Genomic DNA, 27,385 nt, shown 5'->3' on the forward strand with positions numbered 1-27,385 from the left:
CAAGAGCCATCCATATAGGAAGAATATTTTGTGGTGGCTGAGGTCAGAGTCTTCCCCTCACTGGGGCCTATGACTTGTGACTTACTGAGAGTGCCTCTGGAGTAGATTCTAGCACCCCACGTCCCTCCCAGCAAATGGCCAGGGGCTTTGCTGGCATCAGCAGATGCACAATCAGCAAGCATCATTTGGAAAGCCCCTTCCCTCTCCTCTTTTTTATGTTTGTCTCGTTTTTTTTTGGTTTTGTTTGGTTGGTTTTATTTTGTTTTTTTTATTAAGCAACAGGCTGTGGCCCATTCTCATGCCGTTACAGCCTTTTGTGTCCAACTCTAATAGTAGCATAGAACTATACGTGGTGAGGCTTTTCCTCTGTGTTCTGTGAATGCACATAGCAGTATAGCTTTCTGCCTTAAAGCAGGAAAGCTGGGCAGAGTTGATGCTCTTAAAAACGTGCGCTTCTCTGTCAAGATTATTGCCCGGGTACATAGATGCACAGTAAGCATTGTTATAAGAATTCTGGGCCAACATTTTGGGGGTGCAGTAGTCTTCTTTTTTTTTTTTTTTTTTTAATAATGAAACAAGTGGAGCTCTAAACAAACCTCAACGAAAACAATAATTAAGTTAATCTCAAATGAATTTGTTTTCCCCTCATGTGCTTATAATTAAAACTGTACTTTGATGACAATTACTGTGTCAATATCACTCAGTATGCTTCAGTTGGGAACATTACTGTCGACACTGTTAGAGCTCACGTCCTTCTCCTTTGAGAAGAGGAGACTGGCATTTTATCTGCTATTTATTTTTCGGATATTGTCTGAAAATGATTTTGTAGGACCTTGTAAGTACTCACGCCCCTTCTACTCTTAGCATCACAAGACGAGCATAGATAGTCTGTCTCTTGAGCCATTAGTACCTGAAAATGCTACCCAAATGTGTTGAGTTCTATAACGAAGGAGATTGTTTTGATTAGCTGTGCATCCCTGTGGAAAACGTGGCTTCTACTATATTAGCATCTTGACTGGGAATCTTCTAGTAATTGTAATCCTCAAAATGTTACCCTTAGTGGATTATAGATACATATCCAGGAAAGAGGAGTTTTAATGTTGATTTAAGAGTGTTAGAAAACAAACCAGTGCTTATTTTGTTTATACATCGAAAAGCCAAAGAAAGGCAAAGGACACAAGCTTTTTTAAGTCTTAAAATTGAAATAGTTTCATTATAGAAAATAAAATAAAAATAGTTTATATAGATAGTAAGCTCCTAAAATGGAAAACTAAACATCATTATGCTTTTGGTGTTTACAATACAAAGCAGATACTAACAAAGATATACCTAATAGAAGATGAATGTATGTTCATAGAATATTGAATTTATGAGTGAACACAAAAGTTGGTAAGTCAATTGAAAAAAATGTAATGATGTGCTTTATAAACTATATCCTTCAACAATCATAAGGAAGCTTTGTTTTATCCCACTCTCTTTCTTAAGGGAATATCTTATAGAGACTCTAAGACCAACTGATGTTCATTTATTTAAAAATGATTTTGTATTAGTTGACCTGATTATATGTATTGACTTATGACATAAGATTATCCTCAGACATGTGGCTCATGAGATTCTGATTACAGATAGCAGAGCCTCAGAACTGAATAGAGACACCTCATCTGGATCCTGTCCCTCCTCATTTTTTTTTAAGTTTATATAATTCAATCCACATCACTGAAGATATGCTTTACATTAGATACCGCTTTGAGCAGTAGACGGTAACATCTTGTTTCCCCTCTTTGTAGGTCTCTTTAAAGAGGTGGCAGGGCCAACAGAGATGTGTGACCAGCGGCAGCTTGGTCTGCTACTGCATGATGCCATCCAGATCCCTAGGCAGCTGGGGGAAGTAGCAGCCTTTGGGGGCAGTAATATTGAGCCCAGTGTTCGCAGCTGCTTCCAGCAGGTAGGCATGAGCATGCGGGGGGGGGGGGGCGGTGGTGGGCATGTGTGGGATGTCTTGAGAAAGGGACTTCAAGATGTTCTCAAGATGGGAGTCAACAGGTTGGACAAGAACCAAATATGAAGGTTTGGGTACCAGCCCTAGGAGTTGATATTTTGTTTCTTCAGGCACATTTGATACAAGGCACAGGAAAACCTGCCTAGATGATCTTTTTTCATGAAGTGCAATGATTTGAATTACAGTACCCTGGCTTTGTCCTTATTTATTGTCACCTGTCCCTTGTTCTCAGCTTTCATTCCTTGATGCCTCCTTTCACACCCTTAGACTTGTGTCCTCTGTTTAGAATGCTCTTCCCTTTCTGTATACACACTCGCTTCTCCTGCTCAGTCTGTTTGTCCTTCACACGTTGTATTGGCTCTTGGGTGCTCTGAATGCCCTCCTCAAACCCTATCAGATGCCAATACTCCCCCAACCCTCGCATCCTCTCCCTCCCCATGCTCACTACAGCACGACCTTATACTGAGTTGTGTAGCTAGTCGTTTAGTATTGCTTCTCCTTTGCACACCTAAGCTTCCTGAAGACAAAAGCTGGGCCTAGCACATGTCTATCCAAGGTCTGCTCCTCCTCCTCCTCCTCCTCCTCCTGCTGCTGCTGCATCCTATGTGAACTGGGCGACTTACAGACAACAGACAAGGATTCTCCGATCTAGAGGCTGAGAACCTGAAGATCAAGGTTCCAGCAGGTGTGACATGTACTGAACACAGGATTTCTGACAGCACTTGCTTGGTGGTGCATCAAGAGGGGCTTGCCCCGTGCACTGCAGAAGAGCATAAACATTCCGAGGCTTGCTTATGACTTCATAATACACTGAACCTCAGGTTGATTTTGATGCATGTTTACTTATCAAAGGAATAAAAGTGCCTTAACGTTCTCTGCAGAGATGAGCTTTTAAAATAGAAAGGTATTACAGAAATAGTCATCTTCGCTTAAAGAGTATATACACATACACAAAGAACCATGTACAAAGTTTTATACTGATCTGTGTTGCTAATTTTCACCTGGGCAAGAGCTGCAGTTTCTTTTTTAAATGCTTAGTGTGCATAAGCACATTTACAAATGCTCCTGATGTCATCCATATGCATAAAGTTAGAAGCCTACAGATATTTTTTCCAAGGCATAGCCAATGATTTATCACTGCTGAGAAAAAAATGCTCGCACTGTATCTTTGAGGAGAATCAATGTCATGGGTTATTACATTTTATAATGGCCTTTTTTCTTATTTTAGAAACAAAAAAATACTAAATGATTTTTTTTCTAAATATGATTTATAGTCATATATGTCAGTGCACAGAGTGACCTCAGCCACAGCAGGAAGAGACAGTTGGTGAAATTTACCTCTCCTCTCATATATAATCACTCAGTACTAGGATTTGTAGAATACTTGAGATGCCACATATGCTCTAATTTGGAGAGCCTGCAAAGCTTGTTTGTACTGGTCTGCCTCCAGTGGGATGGCGTGACAGAACAGGAGCAGGATGCAGCAATGGCTCCCTTTACTCAGCATTCCTAAAGGCTTTCCACTTTGCTCAGTTTCCAGTGAGTCCTCAGCTTTCTACATTTCTACATTTACCATCGTGGATAAGTGTGTGTTAAAGAATTAAAAATGCATATAAGAAAGATTACTTTGAATCGTGTGGTTTATCTTGCTTTCTTCTTTTTCTTTTATTTGAGCATTGAGGGCGCTAGATAGATGGCTCGGTTGCAAAGGGCTTGCTGTGTAAGCATAAGGGCCTGGGACTTTATCCCTGTGACCCAGTAAAGTCCAGTGCAGTAATACATAGCACATGCTTGTAATCCCAGCATGGAGGAGGCAGAGACAGGATCATCCTTGGAACTCATTGGCCAGCTAATCTAGCCTTCACATGAAATCCAGGCTAAAGAGAGATCCTGTCTGAAAAACAAGAGGGATAGTACTTTGGGAATGAAACCTGAGTTTGACCCCTGGCCTCTGCACGCATGGGAACATACATGAAAGTGTACCTGTGTGTATGTACATTGAAAAAGCACCCTAATGGTGGGACTTGATGGCACCTGCTAGTAATCCCAGCACTCAGAGAGGCAGAGGCAGGTAGATCTCTGTGAGTTCAAGGGCAGCCTGGTCAACAAAGCCAGTGAGGACAGGCAAACTGCACAAAGGAAAAACCCTGTTTTCAGTGGGGAAACAAATAAAAATAAAAGTTCAGCATTAAAGAATTGCTCCCCCCTTCTATGAATATGACTGCCTTCCCTGGCCCCCATCCCACACCCGCCCTGCAGTTTTCTAATTTTAGTTTCTAGAATTGTCATACATTGAAGAACCTATTTGTGACTCCACTGAACTGGAGTCATGTGACTTTCCCCCTGTGCAAATTTGCAGCAGCAGCAGCAGCACTTGCTGCAGCTTCACTCAAGAGCTATTCTCCACTTTCTGTCTCTTCCCCAGAATAACAACAAGCCAGAGATCAGTGGGAAGGACTTTGTAGACTGGATGCGTTTGGAACCACAGTCCATGGTGTGGTTACCGGTCCTCCACCGTGTGGCAGCTGCTGAAACTGCGAAACATCAGGCCAAGTGTAACATCTGCAAAGAGTGCCCGATTGTTGGGTTCAGGTGAGGTGCACTAAGAGAAACCGGAACTCAGTGGTGTCTGTTCTCCTTCTATGGTCTCCTGTTGTCTCCTGGTATGTTTGCCTCCTGAATACATTTATGCTCAGCATTGTCCATCTTTCTAAAGTGGCATTCCTTCTCATCACCTATATACAAACTTATTTTTGCTCTTATATTTATAATACTTTAGTCCAGAATCAGGAAGTTTTATAAATATCTTTTTATTGAGACCATGGGAATATCATACAGGGCAATTAAATTGTAGATTATGTACATATAGTCCTAAGCGAATTTGTTGGCTGTTCCAATTTGTTCGGGAATCAAACTTAGATGGAAGCAACATGTAAAATATGAACTGAGAAGTCATCAGATAACTCCGTGTTTCCTCTGCTAAGTTTGTTGTGATCAATCCCACTTTCCACCTGTCCAATAATAATGCTACTGGAGTATGTTCTTTCTCTACCCAACCCCCACCTTTCCCTCTATGTGGATGTATATGCATACTCCTGGATGTGAGTGCCTGTACATGGAGACCAGAGGTTGACATCAAGGATCTTCATCTTCCTCCTCAACCACCCTCCACCTTATTTTTCATACAGAACTCTCACTAAACCTGGAGCTTTCACTCAGTTAGGCTGAACAGCAAGCACCAGACATCTTTCTGTCTCTTCTTCCCCAGTATTTGGATTATACTTGGCTTACTGGTGTGTGCTACCAGGCCCAGCAGTTTTCTGTCAGCTCTGAAGGACCTGAACTTGAATACTCATGCTTAGCTATAGAACTGTCATTGTGATGAGGTCACTGGCTTCTGACCTTACAGAATCTGTGTAAGACCTATGTACCATGGTTGTCGTGGGGTGTGATGCTTATTCACCCTGGTTCTTTCATTTCTTCTTGAGTGAGTGTGCATTAGACCTCCTAGACTGTCCCACCTTTTCTTAGGAATAGCTACCACATAAAATGTGTCCAGAGCAGCACAGAAGGACAGCTGTGGTTGAAGTTTTGGCTTCTTTAAGAAGCCAGTTATGTTATGTTTTTATTTTAATCCCAAATGTGGTCTATGGGCCTGCCTTTAGTTTATCCACAGCTGATAATTGCTCCATGTGGCTCGGAGAGGGGTGTGGTATTTGCCATCTGCTGATAGTGGAATTCTGAGGACTCAGAGAGGGTATAAATATCAGAGCCCAGGGAGAGGAAGATGAAGCTTAGAGAGAGAGAGAGAGAGAGAGAGAGAGAGAGAGAGAGAGAGAGAGAGAGAGAGAGAGAGAGAGAGAGAGAGAGAGAGAAGGAACACTTCAAAGACCTGATCAGAGGAGGAAGAAGGCTGCTTGATACCCTGAGGACTGAGGTTGGTATTTTGTTAAAGAACCCAGTAACCCTAACCAGCCAGAAGTAGCTAACAAGAACTCCACCTCATTTTCCCACTAACCTTCTTTCTCTCCTACCTAGTGTTGGGGTTTGGGGTTGGAAGGTATTAGGAGGGATAGGGGGGTAGAAAGGGGAGAGGTATAAGAAACCAAAATGAAATAGACAACAATCTCTTTACACCATCGCCCATCACAGTATTAAATATGGTCACCCCAATATAAAAATACACTAAGTCTACAGGTAACATAGAACTTTTCTGTAAAGTGAAGACATGAAAAGTGTGGGTTTGTGAGTAAATGTAAAACTCATTTTTATTTACGTCTGTATGTAATGTGCATGTATGTGTGTACATGCCCATGGAGGCCAAACAAGGGTATCAGATTCTCTGGAGTTGGAAGTGCAGGTGGTTATAAGCTCTCCAACATGGGTGCTAGAGACCAACTTTGGGTCCTCTGGAAGAGCAGCAAGCACTCTTATTCTCTGAGCCATTTCTGTTGCTTGTCTGTGCTGAACTTTTGTAAAACTGCTACTAAATCCTTTCAAATTGAATTTAAATTTCTTCTCTATTTACTTATTTATTTTATGTGTATCATATTGTCTGCTGTGTGTTATGTACACACAGCGCCAATGGAGGCCAGAAGAGTATATCAGATCCCCTGGAGCTGGAGTTACAGATGGTTGTTAGCCACCATATGAGCGCTGGGAATCAAATCTGCTGTTTTTGAAAGTAGTCAGTGCTTCTAACTGCTGAGCCATCTCTCCAGTCCCTCAAAATGAATTTTAATAAAATCTTAGATCTACAGGCTGTTTACCAAGCTGAGAACTGTTTCGGTTAAAATTACACACAGCTGGTCAACAGCAGCATGAATGAATGAGAGGCTTCATTTCTTTTTATGTAAACAAAAATGCAAAGATAAACCAACCAAGACTGGTGCTGCATCGTGATTCTCAGTTCTTCCTCTATAATCCCTGTTATCCCCAACCTGTGACTTGGATTTTCACCATGACCTCCTGATAGCAAACTGGCTCTTCTGGAAGTCAGTTCCATCTTTAGTAGGAGTGTTCTTCTTCCCACTTGAGTCAGCCTCTTACAATCCCAGTGGGAGCTCTTGCCCAGGACTTCATCCTGGATTGCCCTGCTTACTGTCATCAGAAAGCAAGACTAAGAAATAGTATTTTAAGCAGAGCACATTGCTAAAATGTGCTGACATTACAAGAGTTTCTCACTGGTGAAGAAAAGGAAAGAGCTAGCAGCACTAAACAAGATTCCACTAAGGAGAGATGATGTCAATCATACTTGTCAAGTTATGCCAATAGGTAAAACATAAGATATATGTAATTTTATATAAATATAAATATAAAATAAAAGATATTAGTATATGTGATATATCAAACCAGGACCATAATGAAGCTGGTATAAATAGGTGGTCTTCAGATAACTTGCAAAACAGTTTTGCAAGTCATTTTAAAAGCCCCTCATCACTTAATAGTTTATAATATTAGCCTCACGTAACCTTTATGGTGTTTTTTTATTTCGGCTCTGCTAGTCTTGTCATTTTGGAATCCCCCCATCTATAAATAGAGGTATAATGTATGTTTCTTAGTGCCACCAGTTATCATAATTGAGTGGATGATTTGGGAAGTGTTTTCCCTTCAGACCCCATAGAAGTTTGGAGCTTAGAGTGTAGTTTCTACAAATAGACATCGATGTGTAGAGGCTTAAAACATTACTTCTCTCAAGACTGTGTAATGATCAGGATTGTATTTAATTTGTTCCTGGTTACAAGGTATTTCTCACTGTGGTTTTTTTTTTTTTTTTTCTCTAATGATTATTTTAAACAGAACCTTTAAAATGCTCATTGTAAAACCCAATGCTCTTGTGATGGAATTTTATATTCATTTCTTATTAGTGGTCTCCTTGGTATTTTAAAATTGTATGTATCAAACTCATTATCATAACTTTTTTCTGTCCTTTTGGGTCCACATTCAGATATCATGCAGAATCTGCTGACACTGATATTAGACGTCTCCTCATGTGTAAACATATGCAGGCATATTTTAAGACTCTTGAGACACGTTTGCATATGCTTATCATATTTTATTACATAACTGCATATAACGCTCAGTAATATAGAAAAAATTGTTTAAAAAAAATCATAAAAAGAACTGAGGAGCAAGGTCTCTACCTTCCTCCTCATCCCCGAATCCTTCTTAATAAATAAATAAATTCCAAAAAATGTCCACCTCCATCATTGGAGAGATAAACTGTCACTTCTAAATTGATGCTGAGATTCAAAGTGCTGCATCTGTAGCAGATGCACCAATTGCTTTGCCTGCTGGTTTGGACCCTGAAACTTGTAACCGAGTGAGCAGTTTGTATTAAGTATCAGGAGCGATGCCTGTTCTTTTCTCCATTGCAGATACAGGAGCCTAAAGCATTTTAACTATGACGTCTGCCAGAGTTGCTTTTTTTCTGGAAGAACAGCAAAGGGCCACAAATTACATTACCCAATGGTGGAATACTGCATACCAGTGAGTACAGAGCTTTTGAATCAACTCAACGTTCTGACTTGCTTGCTTTATTTATTTATTTGTTTGCTTTTCTTGGATTCTCATGACAAGGTTTCTCAATGTAGCCTTGGCTATCCTGGAACTCACTCTGTCGACAAGGCTAGACTCGAGCTCACAGAGGTCTGCCTGCCTGTGCCTCCCCTAAGTATTGAGATTAAAGGGGTGCACCACCACTGGCCAGCTAGTCCTGACATTTTTATCTAATACATTTTACTTAACTATGTTTTTAAACTTCCATCAGTAATTTATGGGCCTAATTTTTGGTTTTTTTAAGTACTTGTACTTCTCATGTTGAATTATGAAAAGTTCTGTTATTCCAAATATAATTTGATAACTTTTCAAATATGTATTTTGATGTTAAACTTAACCTTTTTTGCAAACAAATTAAGAACTCATATTGACTTATCTATGTTGAAAATGAAACTTTGCTGAAAACAACCTTGTTTATCTTAGACTTTTAAAGGATGTTTTCTGAAAAAAGGTTGCACACTATCAAAAATGAAAAATTGAGAAATAAAAACTATCATTCATTCACATGTTTAGCTTCTGAAGAAATCACCTTCTAATGCTTTTGATTTTCTATTTTTATAAAATGTATATATGTATATATTGACTCAATTTTTTTAATAAAAAAAAAAACTCTATGGAGTTCTGGCTGGCACCGTGCTCACTATGTGTACAGGGCTGGTGTTGACCTTACAGAGATCCAGCTAAATCTGCTTTCTGAGTGCCAGGATTGAAGACATGCACCACCATGCTTGCTGTTAATAGATTCTTTTTCAATCTGGAGTTTTTCATTTGACTTTGTAGATAATAGCTGCCCCCCATTTTCAGCTTTCTGTCACAAAATATTAATTAAATAAATTACTATAATTGGCCTAACATCTACTTAAATTTAGGTCTTCAGTTTCCTATAAGCAACATTTAAAAGCATTACTGAGAAGGCAGAACTTTATATGTGTTATATAAATTATATTTCCATTGAGGAAATGACTAGAAGCGGGTGATCTAGGTCAATGAATATTAGCATCTTCATGGCCAAAATACTTGATGCTGAGTCATTTATAACAGAGGTCTCTGGCACCACATGATGTTGTCACATGTGCTAATGTGTTCATTTTGTCATAGCTCCCCAGATATGTGGTTCTTTTGATCTAAAGCTGCTTTGTCCTGAGATTATCCTCACTTTCTGTTAGTTGCTATCCCTTAGTTTTCTTCCAAATCGTGCCAAAATTTATTCATAGTATTGTGTATTTTCTTTGGTTTAGAGAAGTAAGTAACTTTTTGGATCATAAATCTATACAAAGGCAGCAGTACTTATAAAATATGCACATATAATTCTTCTATTCTTAGTGTCTTATTTTAAGTAAATAGAGACTCTTACATGTTGAGAAGAATTGTCTAGAAAATGTTGCTGAATTATAATGGATGAAATAACCTTGATGCCTAACATTAACTAAGAAAATGTTGCTCCCAAGGAAGCTAGGGAAGTGTCATTTATTATAGTTATTAATTTATTTACTAACCAAACTAATATTGAACTCTGATCATGTGCCAGGCATTATTATCAGAGCAAGGCACTTGCTGAAGTGGCAAGGACAGAGTCTACACAGTAGACAATGCACATGTGAGTAACATGTCCACACACTCCAGGGCACAGAAATATCTAAGTGTGTTACAGGGGGACCGTGGCTAAGGGAGAGAGAGGAACAGGGAGTGGAGCTAGGTAGAAGGCAAGTGAAAAATGGTCAAGGCAGCCAGTGTGATACCTGAAACCAGCTGTGTCTGCAGTTAGTGATGTTAGGATAAAGCTGCGTGAAGATTGGGAGACATGGTACCTCTGCCTAATAGTCACCTTTTAGAGGATCAGCTTGCTACGTCCTCAGAAGAGAGACTCCTGAGTTCTAAGAGATCATAACCATCTCAGGGCCCCAGCAAGGATTCAGAATCCCCATTCCTTTTGGACCAGTCTTCTTGGAGTGGTCAAGGTTCGTCTTCAGCTTTAAGTTAGGACAAACAGTCATAACTTCTTGAGCAGCATAGTTTCTTCCAGGTAGATATGCTGTTCAGTGAATCTGAGGGATGTAAGAAGTAGGCAACCCTGAGCTACCAGAACGGAAGGTAATGTCTGTTCAGTCTTTTAAAAGAGAGTGGGATGGGGTGGATGGAATACATTGAACTGAGGATGTACTATTTTTATAAGTTACAACTTGAACAGATGAGAAGGCTAGGAACTCTACGCTTAGGTAGGCTAAGGAGAGACTCTGTTTGTAGTGTCAACACTTAACGATTTGTCAGTTGCTCCCAGGAAAGAGGAGAATACTGATGTGCTTCTATTTTTATGGGAAGTGCTACTATCTACATAGGAAGGAGTGATATATGATATTGAGCAAGGAAACGAAAGACATGGGATGACTAAAGATGTAGCAAGTGTCTTTGAAGAGCAGGAAAAGGAGATAGGATGATGAGATGAAGATAGATTTGATCAGAGAAACCAGGTCCTGTTTGAGAAGCCGGCCTTTGTGTTGAACTTGGAGGTGGAGAGATTCAGCAACCAGGTAAAGAACAGGGTAGAGTGACAGATGGGACATCACAGAAGGAAGAAGCAGCATTCTCAGAAAGTTCCCCGATGGCAGGAAAGAGGCCGACAAGAAGGTAGAGAACCCAAGTGGAACCTGTCCTTCAATCAAGGCATGGCAGGAAACCCTGGGTCCTAAATGGAAACGCCCAGAGAAAAATGAAAAGGTGGGGGTCCCTGCTCAAACGACCATGAAGGACCATTAAACTGAGCTGGGAATCATATGAGCATGGGAACACTCTAACTACCTAGACCTTCTGTCCAATGAAAGGTACAATGGAAGTCAAAGGCTTGGTGAAAGCGGTATCATTTTATGACACCCTTAGATCCTTATAAGGGATCTGGATTGGGAAGAAATATAATATTAATATTCACATGATAATAGCTAGAAATTTAGGGAGCTAATTATAAAGATCTAGTATTAAATGGGAAAATCAAGATAAATGACTGAGGTTAGAGTAATGCTGTAGAATTACTATATTTAGGCTTAGTAAATACAATCATTTCTGATAGTTTTCTATCATCCCCAAGCAATTTGAAATCAAGACATGCTTAATAATCATTGGCCAATGGAAGGCTGCCTGTGATGACGAATACATGTATGAAGTCCCCTCTCCTACTACCAGTGTTGAAAACACACACACACACACACACACACACACACACACACACACACACACAAACCAACCCCGCTAAGTCAGCAGTTCTCAACCTGTGGATCATCACGCCTTCAGGTCAAATGGTTGGTCCTTTAACAGGAATCACCAAAACCGTAAGAAAACACAGATATTTACATTATGAATCATGACAGTAGCAAAATTACAGTTATGAAATAGTAATGAAAGATAATGTTATGGTTGGGGTCACCACAACACGAGGAACTGTATTAAAGATTCACGGCATTAGGAAGGTTGAGGACCACTGCTTTAAGTCATCCCAAACTCTTTCTATTATGTATTCCTTTCCAAGTGACTGAGATTCCAGCTGACCCTTTCATTTCCTTGATGATACCATGCTTTTTCCCATCATGTTTTGGGAGGTCCTTTGCCCTTTCCTGAACTTATGTGGCAGTCCTACCCAGGTTAGTTTCGACATTTAACCTACAACTTTTAGTTCTTTTTTATCTGCTTTGTGCCATAGCCACATGTTAGGCAAACAACCTACCAAAGAGCATGCTAGATGAGCAATCTACTGCAGGGCTTGACCTATGGCCTTTTCTGAAGTGCCGAGATACTGCTGTAAACCTAGTCTTAGAGGCATACTCTTGTTTTCAATGGTATGACATGGCTTAACTTATTTCCTTATTTTTTTTTCTTATCCTACATTCTTTAGAGCTTTTCCTTTCTCTTTCTGCTGTCTTCTTGTTAAACAAGCTGTATTTATGGTCCATCCATCTTTCCCTTAACATCTGTCTTGAAAAATGGGCTTAAACACGCACTTCTTTTTTTCTCAGTAAAGTGATAATAAGTGATACTTGCACATTAAATGGATATGACCTTTCCATAAGCATCTTGGTATTTTCAGCTCTCACAACCCATTTTCATTTCCGGTTAAGAAGATGGTCCATTCACATCACTGGCTCATCCTTTTCTTCTTCAAGGTCACATTTTACCCTTCTCTCAATGCTTTTATTGCTAAAAATAATAATAATAATAATAATAATTTGTAAGCCTCATTTTAAGTCCTCTGTACTCCCCAAATGTTTCACCAACGTATCAGCTTATTACTTGATTTGTCAGAATTTGTGTTTAGATGTAGAAAAACTAATGGTGTATGAATTAGCTATCATGATTCATGGAGGTATTTTATAATACTGATAATAAAATATTTACATGAGGAAATGGAGCAGAATTTTTCTTTTTCTAGGGAATTATCTTTAACTCTTACTAACAGTTACTATTCTCTAATCCAATTTTGTGCTTTAATAATTCCTTCATTCAACTCAATCAAAGTTTAGGCTCAAGAGACAGCATGATTATCCTTAATGTCTGCCCCTTTTGCTCTCCATCCACATGCATCCTTCTTTTTCACAAAAGCACTCCTTGTAGCCTCCTTTTGGCATTAGGCCTCTGGAAAGGATGGTACATTATGGTAGAAGCATGCAAGCAGAGAAAAGGTGCAGATTCATTTTCTCACAATCCCTTTCAAGAGCACTCTGCCAATGACTTGGCCTCACCTTCAAAAGCTTCTACCAACTTCCAATGAGGACACTCCTGGAGATTGCCCTTAATACATGGATTGCTGGAGAACACTCGGCAACCAAGTTTAACCTCTTATAGGCTACTGTAACAGACCACAGGTAGGTGACGTGAAATGATCAGCTTCTTACTTGGCTACTGTTTCTTCAAGTAAGGAAGGAGCCAAATGCATTTTGTATCGGGGATTTTCACTGCTAGAAGGTAGCTCTTGTGATCTTAACTACCCGTAAGAGTCTGTGGTGTAATCCACTCTCAAGGATCCTACCTTTCCACACTATTACTTTCAGATAGACTTTCCATCATGTTTAAATAATAAAACCATTTACCTCCATAGCAAAAACTCCCCTAATTCAGTCTTCTTTAAATATGTCACTGTTATAAATTACCAACATATTATTTGAATTAGAAAATTTATTTTATTAGAGAATGCAAAAGTCTTTTTAAAACTACTTGACAATTTCATCTATACAACATTTTGGTTGCCTGTGTTTTGTTTTTGTAATGGGCATTATGGAGGACCAATCTCAGGGTCTCACACAGGCAGCTACTTTTCCTCTGAGCTCCATCCCAGATCTTTTAAAAAGCATTGTCATTTTGAGATAGAGCTTCAAAGTTGCTCAAGTTGACCCTGAGCTTGCAGCCTTCCAGCTCTATCCTTCTGAGTGGCTGGAAGTACAGGGCTACCCTACCAGACCCAGCAAACACTCTTAACTAGAGCTACCATGCCATCTACTCTGGAAGTCACCGATGTTACAGACCTTACAACCCACAGTTTAGATATGTTTCCATTTCTAAACTTCTCTCCAGATTTGGCCGTTCTACCCTCTGACAGTATCAGTTTGACTTCTGAATTATTTTTAAAGATTCTATGTATAAATGAGATTTTTGTAATATTTCACTCAGTATAATTTCCCCAGGTTAACCTCTGTTGTTACAGATAGGAGGAGTTCCTTCTTTTATAAGGCTGAGTAATACCCCTCCCCCATGGTATGCGTGTGTGTGTGTGTGTGTGTGTGTGTATGTGTGTGTGTGTGATTTTCTTTATTCATGTATTGTTGGATATTAAAGTTGACTCTACATCTCTGCTCCTACACATCATGCTACAGGGAATGTGAGACTGCAGTACCTCTTCGAGAACTTGAAGTTACTTTAATGTCTTTGGATGTGTGTCTAGAAGTCGGGATTCTAGATCACTTTGTGTGGATCTTTCTTTGGAGGATTTCAGACCCCTTTTCTTAATGGCTGTGCCAGTACTTGCATGTCATTAAATTTCATAGTTGTGGAATGCACATGATTTATAAGAGTGTGTATAATTTATAACTGTGAGTGAGCACTGAATAGGGCAAATGCAAAGGAGAAGAGGAACTGTTTGTAATCTCTGCTAGGGTCAGTCTGGAGTCACCAAGAGAGGAGTAAAGATTGCCCCCAGGCCACAAGAGCACAGCTGAAGTTGATTGCGGGAGATGTGCCCTTGCTCAGCAGCTTTACAGCTAGGCAGTGAGAATTTCAGTTGAAGGCCAAAGGAGCAGTAGTTATGGCGTTGCAGTTGTCATGGGTTTCCTCGGAGTGAAGAAACACTAATGCAGGTGAAGGTGCTAGAGAGGAAAATGTTGGGGTGAGGAAAACTTTATTTGTATCTCCCCATCACCCCCAAAATGAAAGGAAGGCTCCAAAAGGTATAGCCAAAAAGATTTTTTTTCTCCTCACGTTATTGCTTTTAGGCTGAATCATATTTTGAGTGCTGGCACCGTCTAAGGTGGAGTTGCATCCCAATATTTAACCAAAATGGGATGCAGAAGATTTCAGAAGTAAGATGACATTTAAGACATCATCACTGCATCTCTAGAAAATGACAGTTTAGAGTTGTATAACATTTTATCTTTTAAACATCTTCAAGAGTACATTGGTTATAGATGGTGGGGCTCGAAGAAGAATTGTAAGGGAACTGAAGACATTATCAAAGGCATATAAGTTCATTTAATGCCATGTTTTTCTGGACTCTGGAGCATTTCATAATGAAATGAAGACCCGGGGAAATAGGAAAGCCTATTTACTTTAACGCTAAGAATTTCATGAAGAGTGGGCAGCAAAAGAAGTCTAAATGAACAAAGAGGTTGTGACTTAGCCCATGGTACTAGAGAAATACAAAGCCTGCTTATGAAGATGCTATTCCATGTCCTGTGTCTTCAAAAAAAACTGCTCCGAGTCATCTGTTGCTGCTGTAGCAGAACACTTCCAAAGAAATAATTTATAAGCCACAGCTGGTTATTTGTCACAGAGTTTTGGAGGCTGAGATATCCAAAATGAAAAAGTCTGTGTCTGCTAATGACAATTGTGTTGTGTCATTTCACACTGAAGAACATCACAAGATAACACAAATGAGAGGGAGGGAAAAACAGAAAGAACTGCACACATCTATGCCATCAGGCATTGGCATCAGTCATAACCCTCATCTGTCGTAGCATTAATCCATTGATGACATCAGAGCCCACATTACCTAATCATGTCTTAGCATCTGATTTTTCAACATCTTTCCCTGGGAATTTGGTTTCCAACACTAATTGTGGGACACTTTCAGCACTTAGCAACAGGCAGAGATGTTGATTCCTCCCTCTCCAAGAAGGGCTTCATGAGTTTCTTTGGAGAAGATCAGAGAATGGACTTTCTGCTTCTGCTGTTTTTTGTCAAATGCCATAATGTGGGGTAACATGTACTGAGTCTCATTGAGCATAAACCCGCCTTTCTATTGGCTTTTATATGACACTGTCATCAGCATCCGAATTCCTTTATGGAAAGAGATATGAGCACACCAAATTCTGCCGTTTTAATTGTACCGGTGAAAGTAAAAAAATCAAAGAGAAAGAATAAAATGGGACAAACTAGCACGAGTTGCTTTGTCTCCTCCCTCTGCCAGCATCACTGTGTTCAGAAGGCTGTGACTATCAACTGTAAGAAAGTGCTGATTCCTTCCTTGTTAAGTTGGCATGGTTTGTGTTGGCAGCCTGCTACTACAGATGCACTTTGGGATATTGGCCAATATGCTAAAAATGCAGCACTGTTGCTGTTTCTCTGACTTTAGCATCCCAAAGTGTTTTTTTCGGCTCTTATCTCCCTGGTTTCCTAGCAAGCCTGGCGCATTTAGATGGTGCCATTTGCTCTTACGGTGAAGCTGAGAAAAGCTCTGCTTTACATTGGTGGCTTATTACCCGTCTTATTCTTGGCGATTCTGTCAATATTACTTAACCTTTAGTTCTTGTTTTTCCATTAAGACTCAAATGGCTTTGAGTTTCTCTTACTGATTTTAACCAAGCCATAGAAATTCAAACGCGTCAGAAATTTACCTTGTTGAAAACAGTGAAAAACCAGGGTTAGTTTTGCCATAAAAAAGAAAAGAAAAGAAAAAGTCTCCGAGTCTTACAATAATGAAACGGAGCACTTCAGTCCTAAAGTGTGCATGTGTACATCAGCCCTGTATTCAAGCAGTAGACCTTGTGGATGAGTGCGCTTTGCTTCACTAACTCTAGTGTTTGAACATGGCCCACATTATAACATTTCGTCATTTATTCACATGTCAGATGACTGTGCGTTTTTATATAACCTTGAGTTACATCATTTCACTTCTGTATTTTCTACTGTATAACTTATTAATATATGACTTTAATAGCTGAAAAACCTAATGTTGGAAATGTGTGGACAGAGACAATACTGTTATTCCAGTTATGAACTGACCAAGAAAGTCCCTGGGAGGTTAAAAATAAATGTCGTGTTGCTTATTTCTGGTTCTTTTTTCATTTGGTTTAAATTGATCTGAAATTAGCAGTTTTCTTTTGTCCTTGGGGCTTTTTTGGCATCATCATAAACAATCCTTTTCTGCGTGGAGCCTTCTGCCTCTCTGGCGTTAGTAATGGATGGTTCTTGAGCTCAAGTGGAAGAACAATTTATTCAAGGAGTCATTTCACAGTAAACAGCACGGAGGTTAGCATTTCTGAATTCTCAATTTTTCTGCACCTTGGCCTTGCCTTTTTGTTTGTGAGTCACATTAATGAGAGGGAAATGCCTTTCAGTCATCCATCAAAGTGCTTGAAGTGCGAGAGTGTGCTGGCGTCAACATTTAAGCTAAGAATATGCAGTTTAACACATGGACGAGGGACACAGGGATTCATGCATGTGTGTTAATACAGAGATATGCAACTGAGGCCAAAGATAACTTCAAAGTATACTGCACCTGAAGTGACTATATTTGCTCTCAATTAAGGAGTAATTGGAGAGAATTTTAAAATACTCCTGAAGGGGACTAGAAAGATGGCTCAGTGGTTAAAAGCACTGGCAGCTCTTACAGAGGACTAGAGTTTGGTTCCCAGGACTCACAAGGCTGCTAACTGTAACTCCAGTTCTAGGGAATGTTATGTCCTCTTCTGGCCTGTACAAGCACTGCATGTGTGTGGTGCACAGACATACACGCAAAAGACACATGTAAACATATATAAGATTATATATATTTATTTCATTTTTATTTTTATATATAAATATACTATGTATAGTAAAGTATAGCTGACTTTTATCATTGGTATTGCCATTGGTACAGCAGGACCTGAAGGATGAAGTTGTGTGGTTTCGACACCTTAGGGTTTTGGTAGATGCTCACATGAGTAGATTAGTTCTATGGTAGATTTTATAGATAGGAAATACTTTCCAAGATTTTATTCATTCATTTATAATGATGGAGAGCAAGTGGAGAACTAGCTATTACTATTACTTAGATATGCTTTGAACCTCTTGCTTTACTTTACTGCAGGATAATGGAGTGTTAATCTTGCATATTCACACGCCTACTTGTGTTTTTATTCAGTTCTAAGTATTGTCACAATGGCTCACAATCATTAGCTGTAGAAATAAAAAGGAAAAAGAGAACAGTCTGGGGGGCAACTCTCTCTTGTGCATGTGAGTTCTTATAGGCTTGAGGTTTGTGAATAATCAGTCTGGAGGGACTTAGAGGGAGCTGGTGGCTCCATGGCTTCAGGCTATCTCAGTCTCTCTATGTTTTCCAAATCCTCTCATTTGTGAGTTACATAAAAATAAAAAGGGCCATTAGGAAAAGCAAACAAACAAAACAAAAGAAACCAAAAACAAACAAGAAATCCACATAGACAATATTTGTAATAAAATCCTGTGCCAAGAAAGTCCTCAAACAAAACTGGGGGGTGACAGGCCACCACTAGCCACAGAACCTACAAGATTATCACCACCCAGGGGAGAGAGAAGGAAGCAAAGGTATTTGGGAACATTAAGCCCTCCAAAGACATCAGATAGTCTTCAGCAAGCACAGCAGGCTGCTTTTCAGCAGAAGTCTGCCATTGAGGTGCTTGTCTTGCCCACTGTCAGTGTAATAGTTTTTGTTTTATCTTGCTATATTTTATTTTGTTATGTTTTCACATTATCTTTTAGAAGCCTGCTCTTTTCTAATAAAGGACAGAAAAGGAGTGGGCATGGATAGAGGAAGAGGTGGGAAGATACTGGGAGAAGTGGAGGGAGGGAAGCTGGAATCAGGTATATTATGTGAGGAAGGAATCTATTTTCAATAGAATGGAAAGAAAACTCTAATGTTGCAAGAAATACATGTGACGTTTAACAGGTTGGCTAATTGCACAGTAATTTCTAGCAAGTTCTTTTTCATTTTATCCACCCACCATAATAGCAACAGTTGTCTGCTTTTAAAGAGCAAAGCACTGTATCTAATATGAAGGGAGAATTGAATTTGATGATCCATTGTGCTAGGTGGCTGGATTCTCTTTGCCAAAGCATTGAGTTAGCACCATAAAACAGAGAGATATTAGGTGCTGTCGTTAGGTGGCTAATTAGACCAAGTATATATAAATATTTTACATTTTTTAGTGCAAAATATTTGGCTTAATTAATTTCCTTGGCTCTGTTCCAACTGCAGAATTACATTCTGTTATCCTGAATGTAGACTTCAGCCACTATGGGAAGAGTCACTTTTCACATCTCCTTTAGTGTTGTGATGAAATTACGGAGTCAGTGAAATAACAGCCTTGGGTTACAACTTTGGGTGGCACACATTTTCCCTCAGTATAAAAATTAGTGAAGAAACTAAAATACTTTTTTTTTTTCTTTTCAGAAAGGGTCTCATGTAGCCCAGGCTAGCCTGGAACTCCTACCCCTCTTACTTCCATCTCCCAAATCCTGGGATTATGGGCATGCGCCACCATGCCTGGTTAGAAGGGTTTGTGCACTTGTTTGCTTTGTTTTCTTGCTCAACTCCTTTGCCATTTATTTATTTGCCTCCCCGGCTAGCCCAGGCTGACCTTGAACTTCAGGTCCTCTTGTCTCTATTTTGAATGTGCTGAGATGAGGGACACGCAGCTTCTGTGCGCCCTGCCACTGTCCTTTATTATTGTTTGGACTTTCTCCCAACCAGAATGTGTGGTGGATTGTGGGCAGCTAGCGTGGCCAAATGCTAAGCCCAGCCAGGCTTTTCTCAGCCCTACTTAAAAGCCTGTAACTGGACTGCCATCACCACACTTGCGGAAGAAAATTGGTGTACTAATAAGAATCTGTGAGTATGCCTTCCAAAACTTCAGTTTTGGGATCAAGTTTTTAAAATGTTGGATAAATAAGTTCCTTAGTAGTTTACTCTTAACACATTTTTTTTTTTAATTATGGAATCGTCACTGAATATATGTTTCACGAGAATCCGCATTGCCATTTGTTTTCATGAGACACTGTGCATTCCAAAAGCGTATAAAGTGACCAAAATTCTTGGTGTTTAATGACCTTCAGCTTATACCTGCTCAGGTCTCGGTGTAGGTGTTGCTACAGCCTTTGTCTTTAATGAAAACTGTGAATGTTTCATCCTCACAGACAACGTCTGGAGAAGATGTGCGAGACTTCACAAAGGTGCTGAAGAACAAGTTCAGGTCCAAGAAGTATTTCGCCAAGCACCCCCGGCTCGGCTACCTGCCTGTCCAGACCGTGCTGGAAGGAGACAACTTGGAGGCGTGAGTTCTGTTCTAGCATTCAGTCTGTTGAACACTTGCATCTGGCCATTTTTAATGTTAACAACACAAAAGAAATTACATAGTGTTGAAAAGATTTATGTCCTGGTGAAACATTTTATTTTGAGACAGGTAAATTAGGTCTTCAGCAACAATTGATTTGTATTACTTGGTTTTTTTGTTTGTTTGTTTTGTTTTGTTTTTTGCTTGTTTTTTTTTAATACTGTCACAGCCAGTGTTTCTTTTCATTTCTTTTCTTTCTTTCTTTCTTTCTTTCTTTCTTTTTTTCTTCTTTCCTTTCTTCCTTTCTTTTTCTCTTTAGAAATATTTGAATCAAATTCTGGTATCATTAGCTGTTTCATTCTTTCATTTTCCCCTTTCTTTTTCCCTTTTTATAAGTTTCAATCTTTTTGTTACAATACCTTTTATTGTTTTGTTTTGGGGTTCTAGAATGAGCCCTGAGCCTTCTACGTGCTAGCCAAGTATGCTACCTTTGAGTTATAGCCCCAGCTCTATTTTGCATCTTTTTAATATAAATTATCAATAATACTTCATTTTGCACTTCAAATACAAGTCTTTTCCAAAATCTCATTTTATGTTTCTTATCAGTCTTCTTAAAGATGAAAGCAGCAAAATGCAACAACTTTGTACATTGCATGAATTAGACAAAATTGCTTAAAAGTCTGCATTTTGAGACAAGCATCTTCTGTGAAGTTATGAGAGCACAAAATTACAATGGGATCATAAAAGCTAAAGAAGAAAAGGATCTAGAGCCTGAAATGAGAAGGAAAAAGACTTTTTAAAAGTCTTTTTAAAATGAGCCAGAAGACATGCATGGGTATTTGAAAGCACCAGGGAGTTATCTATTGAGATCAAAGTAGATGTGATATTAAATCATTGAATCACTTTTTAAAATATGTGCATCAATATTTCAACTGCATCCTTTTTCATGTGCCTGAGTTTGCAAGCAAAACACCCTTATAACTAAAAAGCATGCATGTTGAAAAGTGACTTGGGAAGAGACCCGGCATTTACCTCTGGCTTCTACATGTATGTATATACATATGTACGCACACCCAAACAAGTATGTACACCACCCATAAAAACATAAACTTTCCTGATTGTTGCCATACCACACATTTAAACAGATCTTACACATTTGTTTTATCATAAAGAAAGCTTTTTAAATACATTTAGGAAATGTATTTACCATTTGGTCTTTTATGAATATGCTTTTCCCTTCAAAGATTGTGTGCTCCGAAGAATTCTTCTTTAGTATCCAATACATAGTTTGACTTGCTGGACACCTGAGAAATTTTACTTCTGCTCTGATCACATGTAATTAACCTTTGCAGTAGCTATTTGTGGCATGTAATATTATAGATATTGTACCACTTATCCCTAGGGTCTAGGAGGGAATATAATAGATTTGTACTGAGCAATGCTGCCTTTCACTCCTTTGTTAAGTCATTCTTATTTTGAATCCCAAATATCTCCATCCTTCACATGAGCCATAGACAGATGGATATTTCACACACCTTTTAAACATTTTAAATACTTTGCCTTTCAACATCAAAATAATCATGAGATTCAATTTGTACGTGCATGCTTGAGTTCATCTGTGTGTTTGGAGGCTAGAGATTGACGTAGGTTGTCATCTTCAGTGGCTTTCACCTTATTTTTTGAGACAGAGTCTCTCACTGAATCCGCAGCTTGCCAACTGAGCAAGGCTGGCCAGGAAGTCCCAGGCATCCTCCAGTCTCTGCCTCCTGAGTGCCTAGATCATAGGCGACCAGGCTCTCTTGTGGGTTCTGGAGACTGAATTTGAGTCCCTGACACTTGCAGGGCACATGTTTTACTCACTGAGCCATATCCAGGGCCCCTAAGGTGACGTTTGTAAAACTAAAAATTAGCAGAAAACCTTGTAAAATAATTTCCCTCTGTGAGTGTGATACACTATGCTGAAATGCCTTGCCCCACTTAACATAAATTTCCCATCATTTTCCAAGAGGGTTAGAAGAAGAAGAAAGGAAGGGCATCGGATTAAAGTGGATGCCACATGATCCCCTCTGAACAAGATTTATGAGCTACTAGATAGTGTGGGCAGTTTTCTTCTTCAAACTCTACATAGAGCTCTGTGGATTTGCTGTAGTGCATTTTTCTGCTGAGCCCCTTTCTGCTACAAGGTCACTTAATCTTCCAGTAGAACAATTCATGTGAGTGGGTAGTCTTTGTTTTTTTTTTAAAATTTGATTTCATTTATTTTCCTACTTGTGGGAGGAGAACATCGGAGAAAAAAAACCACTGAAGTGGTGAAGGTGTTAAAGTTATTTACGGCTCTGGTTAGAACGCTCCTTTGCTTCTTTCCCTTTCATCTTTGCAAATGTAGTGTTTTATCTGCTGACCAGTAATCAGCCATGCAGGCATGCGCGAAGGGACTTTACGGGAAGAAGCATATATTACTAAAGGGGCAGAAGCATGTCCATGCTGCCACTTATTCAGTTAATTTGACAAATCTGTATGCAAGAATTTTCAAAATGGAAATAAATGAGTAAAACTGAAGAGTGTTACTATTCATAATAGAGCTGGCAGATGTGCTAACATGGCGGCAAAAGTAAGCTGAGTCCTCTGGGAGATTATTATTGGCTGGAGAAATCCTAAAGGTGACAAAGAACAAGAGACACCTGCTCCTGGTATTGGGTGAAGCATTCACCGTGAACTCTACCGCTCTGAGGACTTTACCATAGTGAGAATCCACTCAGAGCAGGTGCAATTGTGGAGATGGATCCCAGGGCTGAGAGGGACGGATAGCTGTCTGTGGTGAGGCCTGCCTGAGTCATGCCCTGAGAATTTGGAGTGCTCAGAGGTAGAGGAAAAAACTTACTGGACAAATGAATCATTTCCAAAAACCCAGCTTAAAGCTCTAAGAGGAAACTAGCATCAAAGACGAAGAACGAGAGACGCGAAGGCCAGATAGCAGTGAGCCTTGTTACCTATACCAGTGTCTGCAGAGTGTATCCTGAGAGTGATGGGGAACTTTGTGAGTTCACAGGTAATGTAAAGGGAAAAGAGTGGTAGATGGTTCAGGAAAGGCGATGACATAAGATTACCCATCAGAAAATGAACTTCGTTAGGAGCCAGGAGGCTTCACAAGCACAATATTTAGGGTCATGTCTCAAGGTGGTGGAGGGTTCATCACCACAAGAACTATGGTTATGTCTTGAGGTGGTGGAGCACTATAAGGGACAATGCATTATATTAGAAGCAACACAATGGAGCCACGAGATGGGAGAGCATTATGGAAGCATTAAGAAAGTTGGCTTGGGAACGAAGGAGTAGTTAACAGCATTAGCTGCTCTCCCAGAGATCCCAGTTCAGTTCCCAGCAACTGTGTTGGGCAGCTTACAACCTGTAACTTGTACTCCAGGGCCTCCGATACCCTCTCCTAGCATCCAGAGGCACCCACACACATCTGGCATGTACACATAGGGCGTAGACACAGAGGCATATACACAGACAAGTGAAGAAGTCTTGAAAAGAAAGTTACCTTGATTTGACAGAGTATGAGAGGGAGTTCGCCGTTACAGATAGCAGGGTGGAGGCAGGAAGTGCACAATCCAGAGAGTAGAGAAGTTGGGGAGCTTGGCCATAGCTGCACGTGAAGAGGGAAGGAAGTCTATTTGTTTACCTCCTCACATACTTATGAAGACATAAGAACCAAACAGCGTCAGGGACTTGTCAACGCACTATCTCAGAAGACAGACCGGAGTGGTCGCCATGTCTGGTCTTCCAGCAGTACACTACAGTCTAACCACTTTAGAGGCAAAAGAACAGGACTATGAGAAGACGGCTGGGAATCTGTGTCATTAAAGGGGTCACCAAGTTCTTTTGTAGACTTAGTTTAAATTTTAGACTCTGATTCTTCTCATATAATATGAAGTTGGTCCAAACTCCCTGCCAAGCTGCTACACTGTAACGCAGGAAGGAGCTCAGTTATTACATCAGTGGTAACTCACTGGTTAGCGTTACCTTTGTCTTATTTATTAGTTATTACTTACATTTGGGTGCTGGGATGGCACTCAGGACCTCATTCACACAGGACAAGCAGTCTGTCAAGTGAGCTCAACCCTCCTTAGCCATAGGTCCCAAGCATAAATAAAGCACTTTGATGCTGTTCTTTCTTCCTACAGAACTAAGTGTGAGTGTTGATCACAGTTTCTCCCTACAAATCAAATCCTCTGAAGGCAAAGCAAGCTAACCTTTGGCTTTATATTTCTATTTCCTTTCTTTGGTATTTTTTCCATAAAAACGTTTTTCTTTCAGCCCAGGTTTCTGCCCCCTCCATTCTTAGTTCACAAATCACTTTTGTGCCAACAATCAACTTCCTAAGAATCAGTATGTATTGTGTGTGAGTGTGATACACACACACACACACACACACACACACACACACACACACACAAGTAGGCATTTTCTTCTCTTGTAAGCTGATATTGAATGTTGTCCTACACTTGAATTTCAGAGATAATCTCTTCAGCAGTTGCTGGTTTAGGAACTGTGGTGTGGATCTGTGTGTCTCTTGAATTTACTGCCCCTATTTCAATGGCAATGAGAAGTAGTTATATGATAAAGGTGCAGGGGAGCTCTGTTGGTCCATTGTCCCTGCGTCTCCTTTACACATACGCACTTAACTCTTATTTACAGAGTAGGTATTTAGACAGACATAGAAGATGAATGTGCATTTTTGAAAGTAGGTCTAACGAAAATTAGCTTCAGACCGCATAAGATGACCTTCCATCTCTTTAGTTTCTGCCATGCACACATCATCTTGTGCTTCATGGCAGGAGATAATGAGATCATTAACCATATCTCAAGTAGTCACATATAATAGAAAAGGAAGTCTAGAATGATTTTGCTTGAATCAGCATTAGCTTTTTTCAAGAGACTTTACATAATTAGACAGAGTACAAATCTTCCTTTGTGCTCTTAAATTTCTGCATTCATCAGGTACTTCATCATTGCCGTCCCTCAAAAGTTAAAATTTAAACTACCATTAAATTGGGACAAATTGTTTGAGTGACATTTCATGAAGATTTGGGGTTCCCAAGAGCCTGAGAGGCCAGGGCTGCCCCAACAATGCGGGACCCAAGACCCTGGCTCAAGCGGAACTCCTTTGCCCACCTGGTTTCCTGGTGTGAACTTGTAGGTAATAGCATCATACTAGATGGTGCTAGAGAAGACCTAGAAGATGCTGTCCTAAAGAAGTCGCTCTCAGTGAGCTGATGATGTGACTCTGAGTAGGACATGGGGAGGCAGAAAGGCTTTTCTCTTCTTAGTTTATTGAAGCGGAGAGACTTGTTGTACACCTGATTTGAACTTTTATATTTCTGAATGAAGAGCCAGAAAATCATTTTTACTTCATTTCTGATATTGACAGCGTAGTAACTAGATAATAAATTCAGCTTTCTTATCAAGTGTCTTCTCAAAAACAAAAAACAAAAACAAAAAAACAAAAAAAAAATTGTATCTCCCTTGGAATGTTCTAGGACATTATCTTCGAACAGCCTATAATTGGGGGTGATCTGTAGCACATCCTGCTGATTTTCTCAGTCTGACTGTGCTAAAATGTGATTACTGTCTTGAAATACATATGTTGTAAGAGCTGTGAAAGTTGCCTTTGATCTCCCCAGTGGTGAATATCAAGATAGCCCAGTGTGAGTAGAGTTGTGAGTAGTCCGCCTCCTTCTGCTTTTGTCTGAAATCACTCTAAATGTTTGTTCTGTGCCTTTTGTCTCCCTGTCCCCTCTCTGCAGTCCTATCACGCTCATCAGTATGTGGCCAGAGCACTATGAGTGAGTATTCACATTCCCCACGCACAGGAGGGGAGTTCTGAGCAGGAGTGCTAGCACGGGCCTAAACTGCTCTACTACTTTCACATCCTGGGTGACAATGCTGGCGGTTTCTTTGCATGACAGTCATTACTTAACTAACCTTCTAACTGGTAACATCTGTCAATACTGAGAATAAAGCCCTTGCCTTTTTTCTCTCTCTCTCTCTTTACAGTCCCTCTCAGTCCCCTCAGCTGTTTCATGATGACACCCACTCAAGAATAGAGCAATACGCCACACGGTAAGAGATTGATAGTCACCCCCCAACCCCCGCTCTGCCACTCGGAATATTTCTGCTTTTGTAGTAATTCAGTGATGCCGACAGCTCTTGATGTGGGAATGTATTTGCCAAAGTCATGATTCTATTACCTGTGGAGCCTGGGCCCTTAGCTTTTTACTGTGTGATTTGCACTTTACCAAACACCTGCTATGTACTCTATGAAAAGCAGATTTCAATAGGCTGCCATTACAGAGCTACAGAGACTCCAAACATCGAGCAGACAGAGTTCACATAATATAACCTAGTTCTGTGAATGAAAGGAGCGATTGGAGCCACTCTCAGGAGACCGTGCACATAGGAATTGCAATATGTAATTAAACTTACGCTGATGTTTGATTATTAGAATTTGTTTTTAAATCCCTAAACAACGCAAAATATAGGCCTGTACATACTGTGGAAAACTTGCAAGGAAGTATTTAATACGAACCATTGATGCTTCTAGAAGCTAGCTGTATCCAAATCTCTAGTTTAAGTACCATTAAAAGTGTTAACATTAAGACTGAATTGAGACTAAGTCCAGTTTTTGGAGCTGGTAGATAGCTGTAAAAGAACAGACCTTATTTACTGAGTCACAGAAGGGAAAGCAGGTGAGAGATGACAGGGTGCTGAAAACCATGGTAACACAGAGAGTTGGTTCACATTCCAGGTCAAGAGAAGTCATGCTGAATCTTCAGACCCGAGAGGAGCATAATTAGATTTGTAATGCAAAGGTTATCCCACTTGAGTGGAGACCAGCTAGGGGACCTGGGAGCTCAAGGAGAGGACCACACTGTGTATAAGACAACAGCCTCTAGGCCCTGAGTGAGTGCTGATCAAATTTCAGCTCACCAGTAAAGGTGGTTGTGATTTCACCACTGTGCAAGGTTTAGGTTGTTTTCTGTCTGGTCAGAATTAATGTAGA

At 39.9% G+C, this 27,385-nt stretch overlaps 1 protein-coding gene across 3 annotated transcripts in view; it reads left to right on the top strand.

Moving 5' to 3' along the window:
- The window catches only part of Utrn (utrophin), a 490,302-nt gene that overhangs the window by 438,326 nt on the left and 24,591 nt on the right, over window positions 1-27,385 (top strand). For all 3 annotated transcript variants that reach the window (XM_051164610.1, XM_051164608.1, XM_051164609.1), the window contains 6 exons: window positions 1,788-1,945; window positions 4,425-4,591; window positions 8,377-8,488; window positions 20,183-20,319; window positions 26,130-26,168; window positions 26,380-26,445. In XM_051164610.1, the coding sequence (XP_051020567.1) occupies window positions 1,788-1,945; window positions 4,425-4,591; window positions 8,377-8,488; window positions 20,183-20,319; window positions 26,130-26,168; window positions 26,380-26,445 (679 nt within the window). The remainder of the gene's footprint in view (window positions 1-1,787; window positions 1,946-4,424; window positions 4,592-8,376; window positions 8,489-20,182; window positions 20,320-26,129; window positions 26,169-26,379; window positions 26,446-27,385) is intronic.

Source organism: Acomys russatus, chromosome 21 (genome assembly GCF_903995435.1).
Source record: "Acomys russatus chromosome 21, mAcoRus1.1, whole genome shotgun sequence".
NCBI lineage: Eukaryota > Metazoa > Chordata > Mammalia > Rodentia > Muridae > Acomys > Acomys russatus.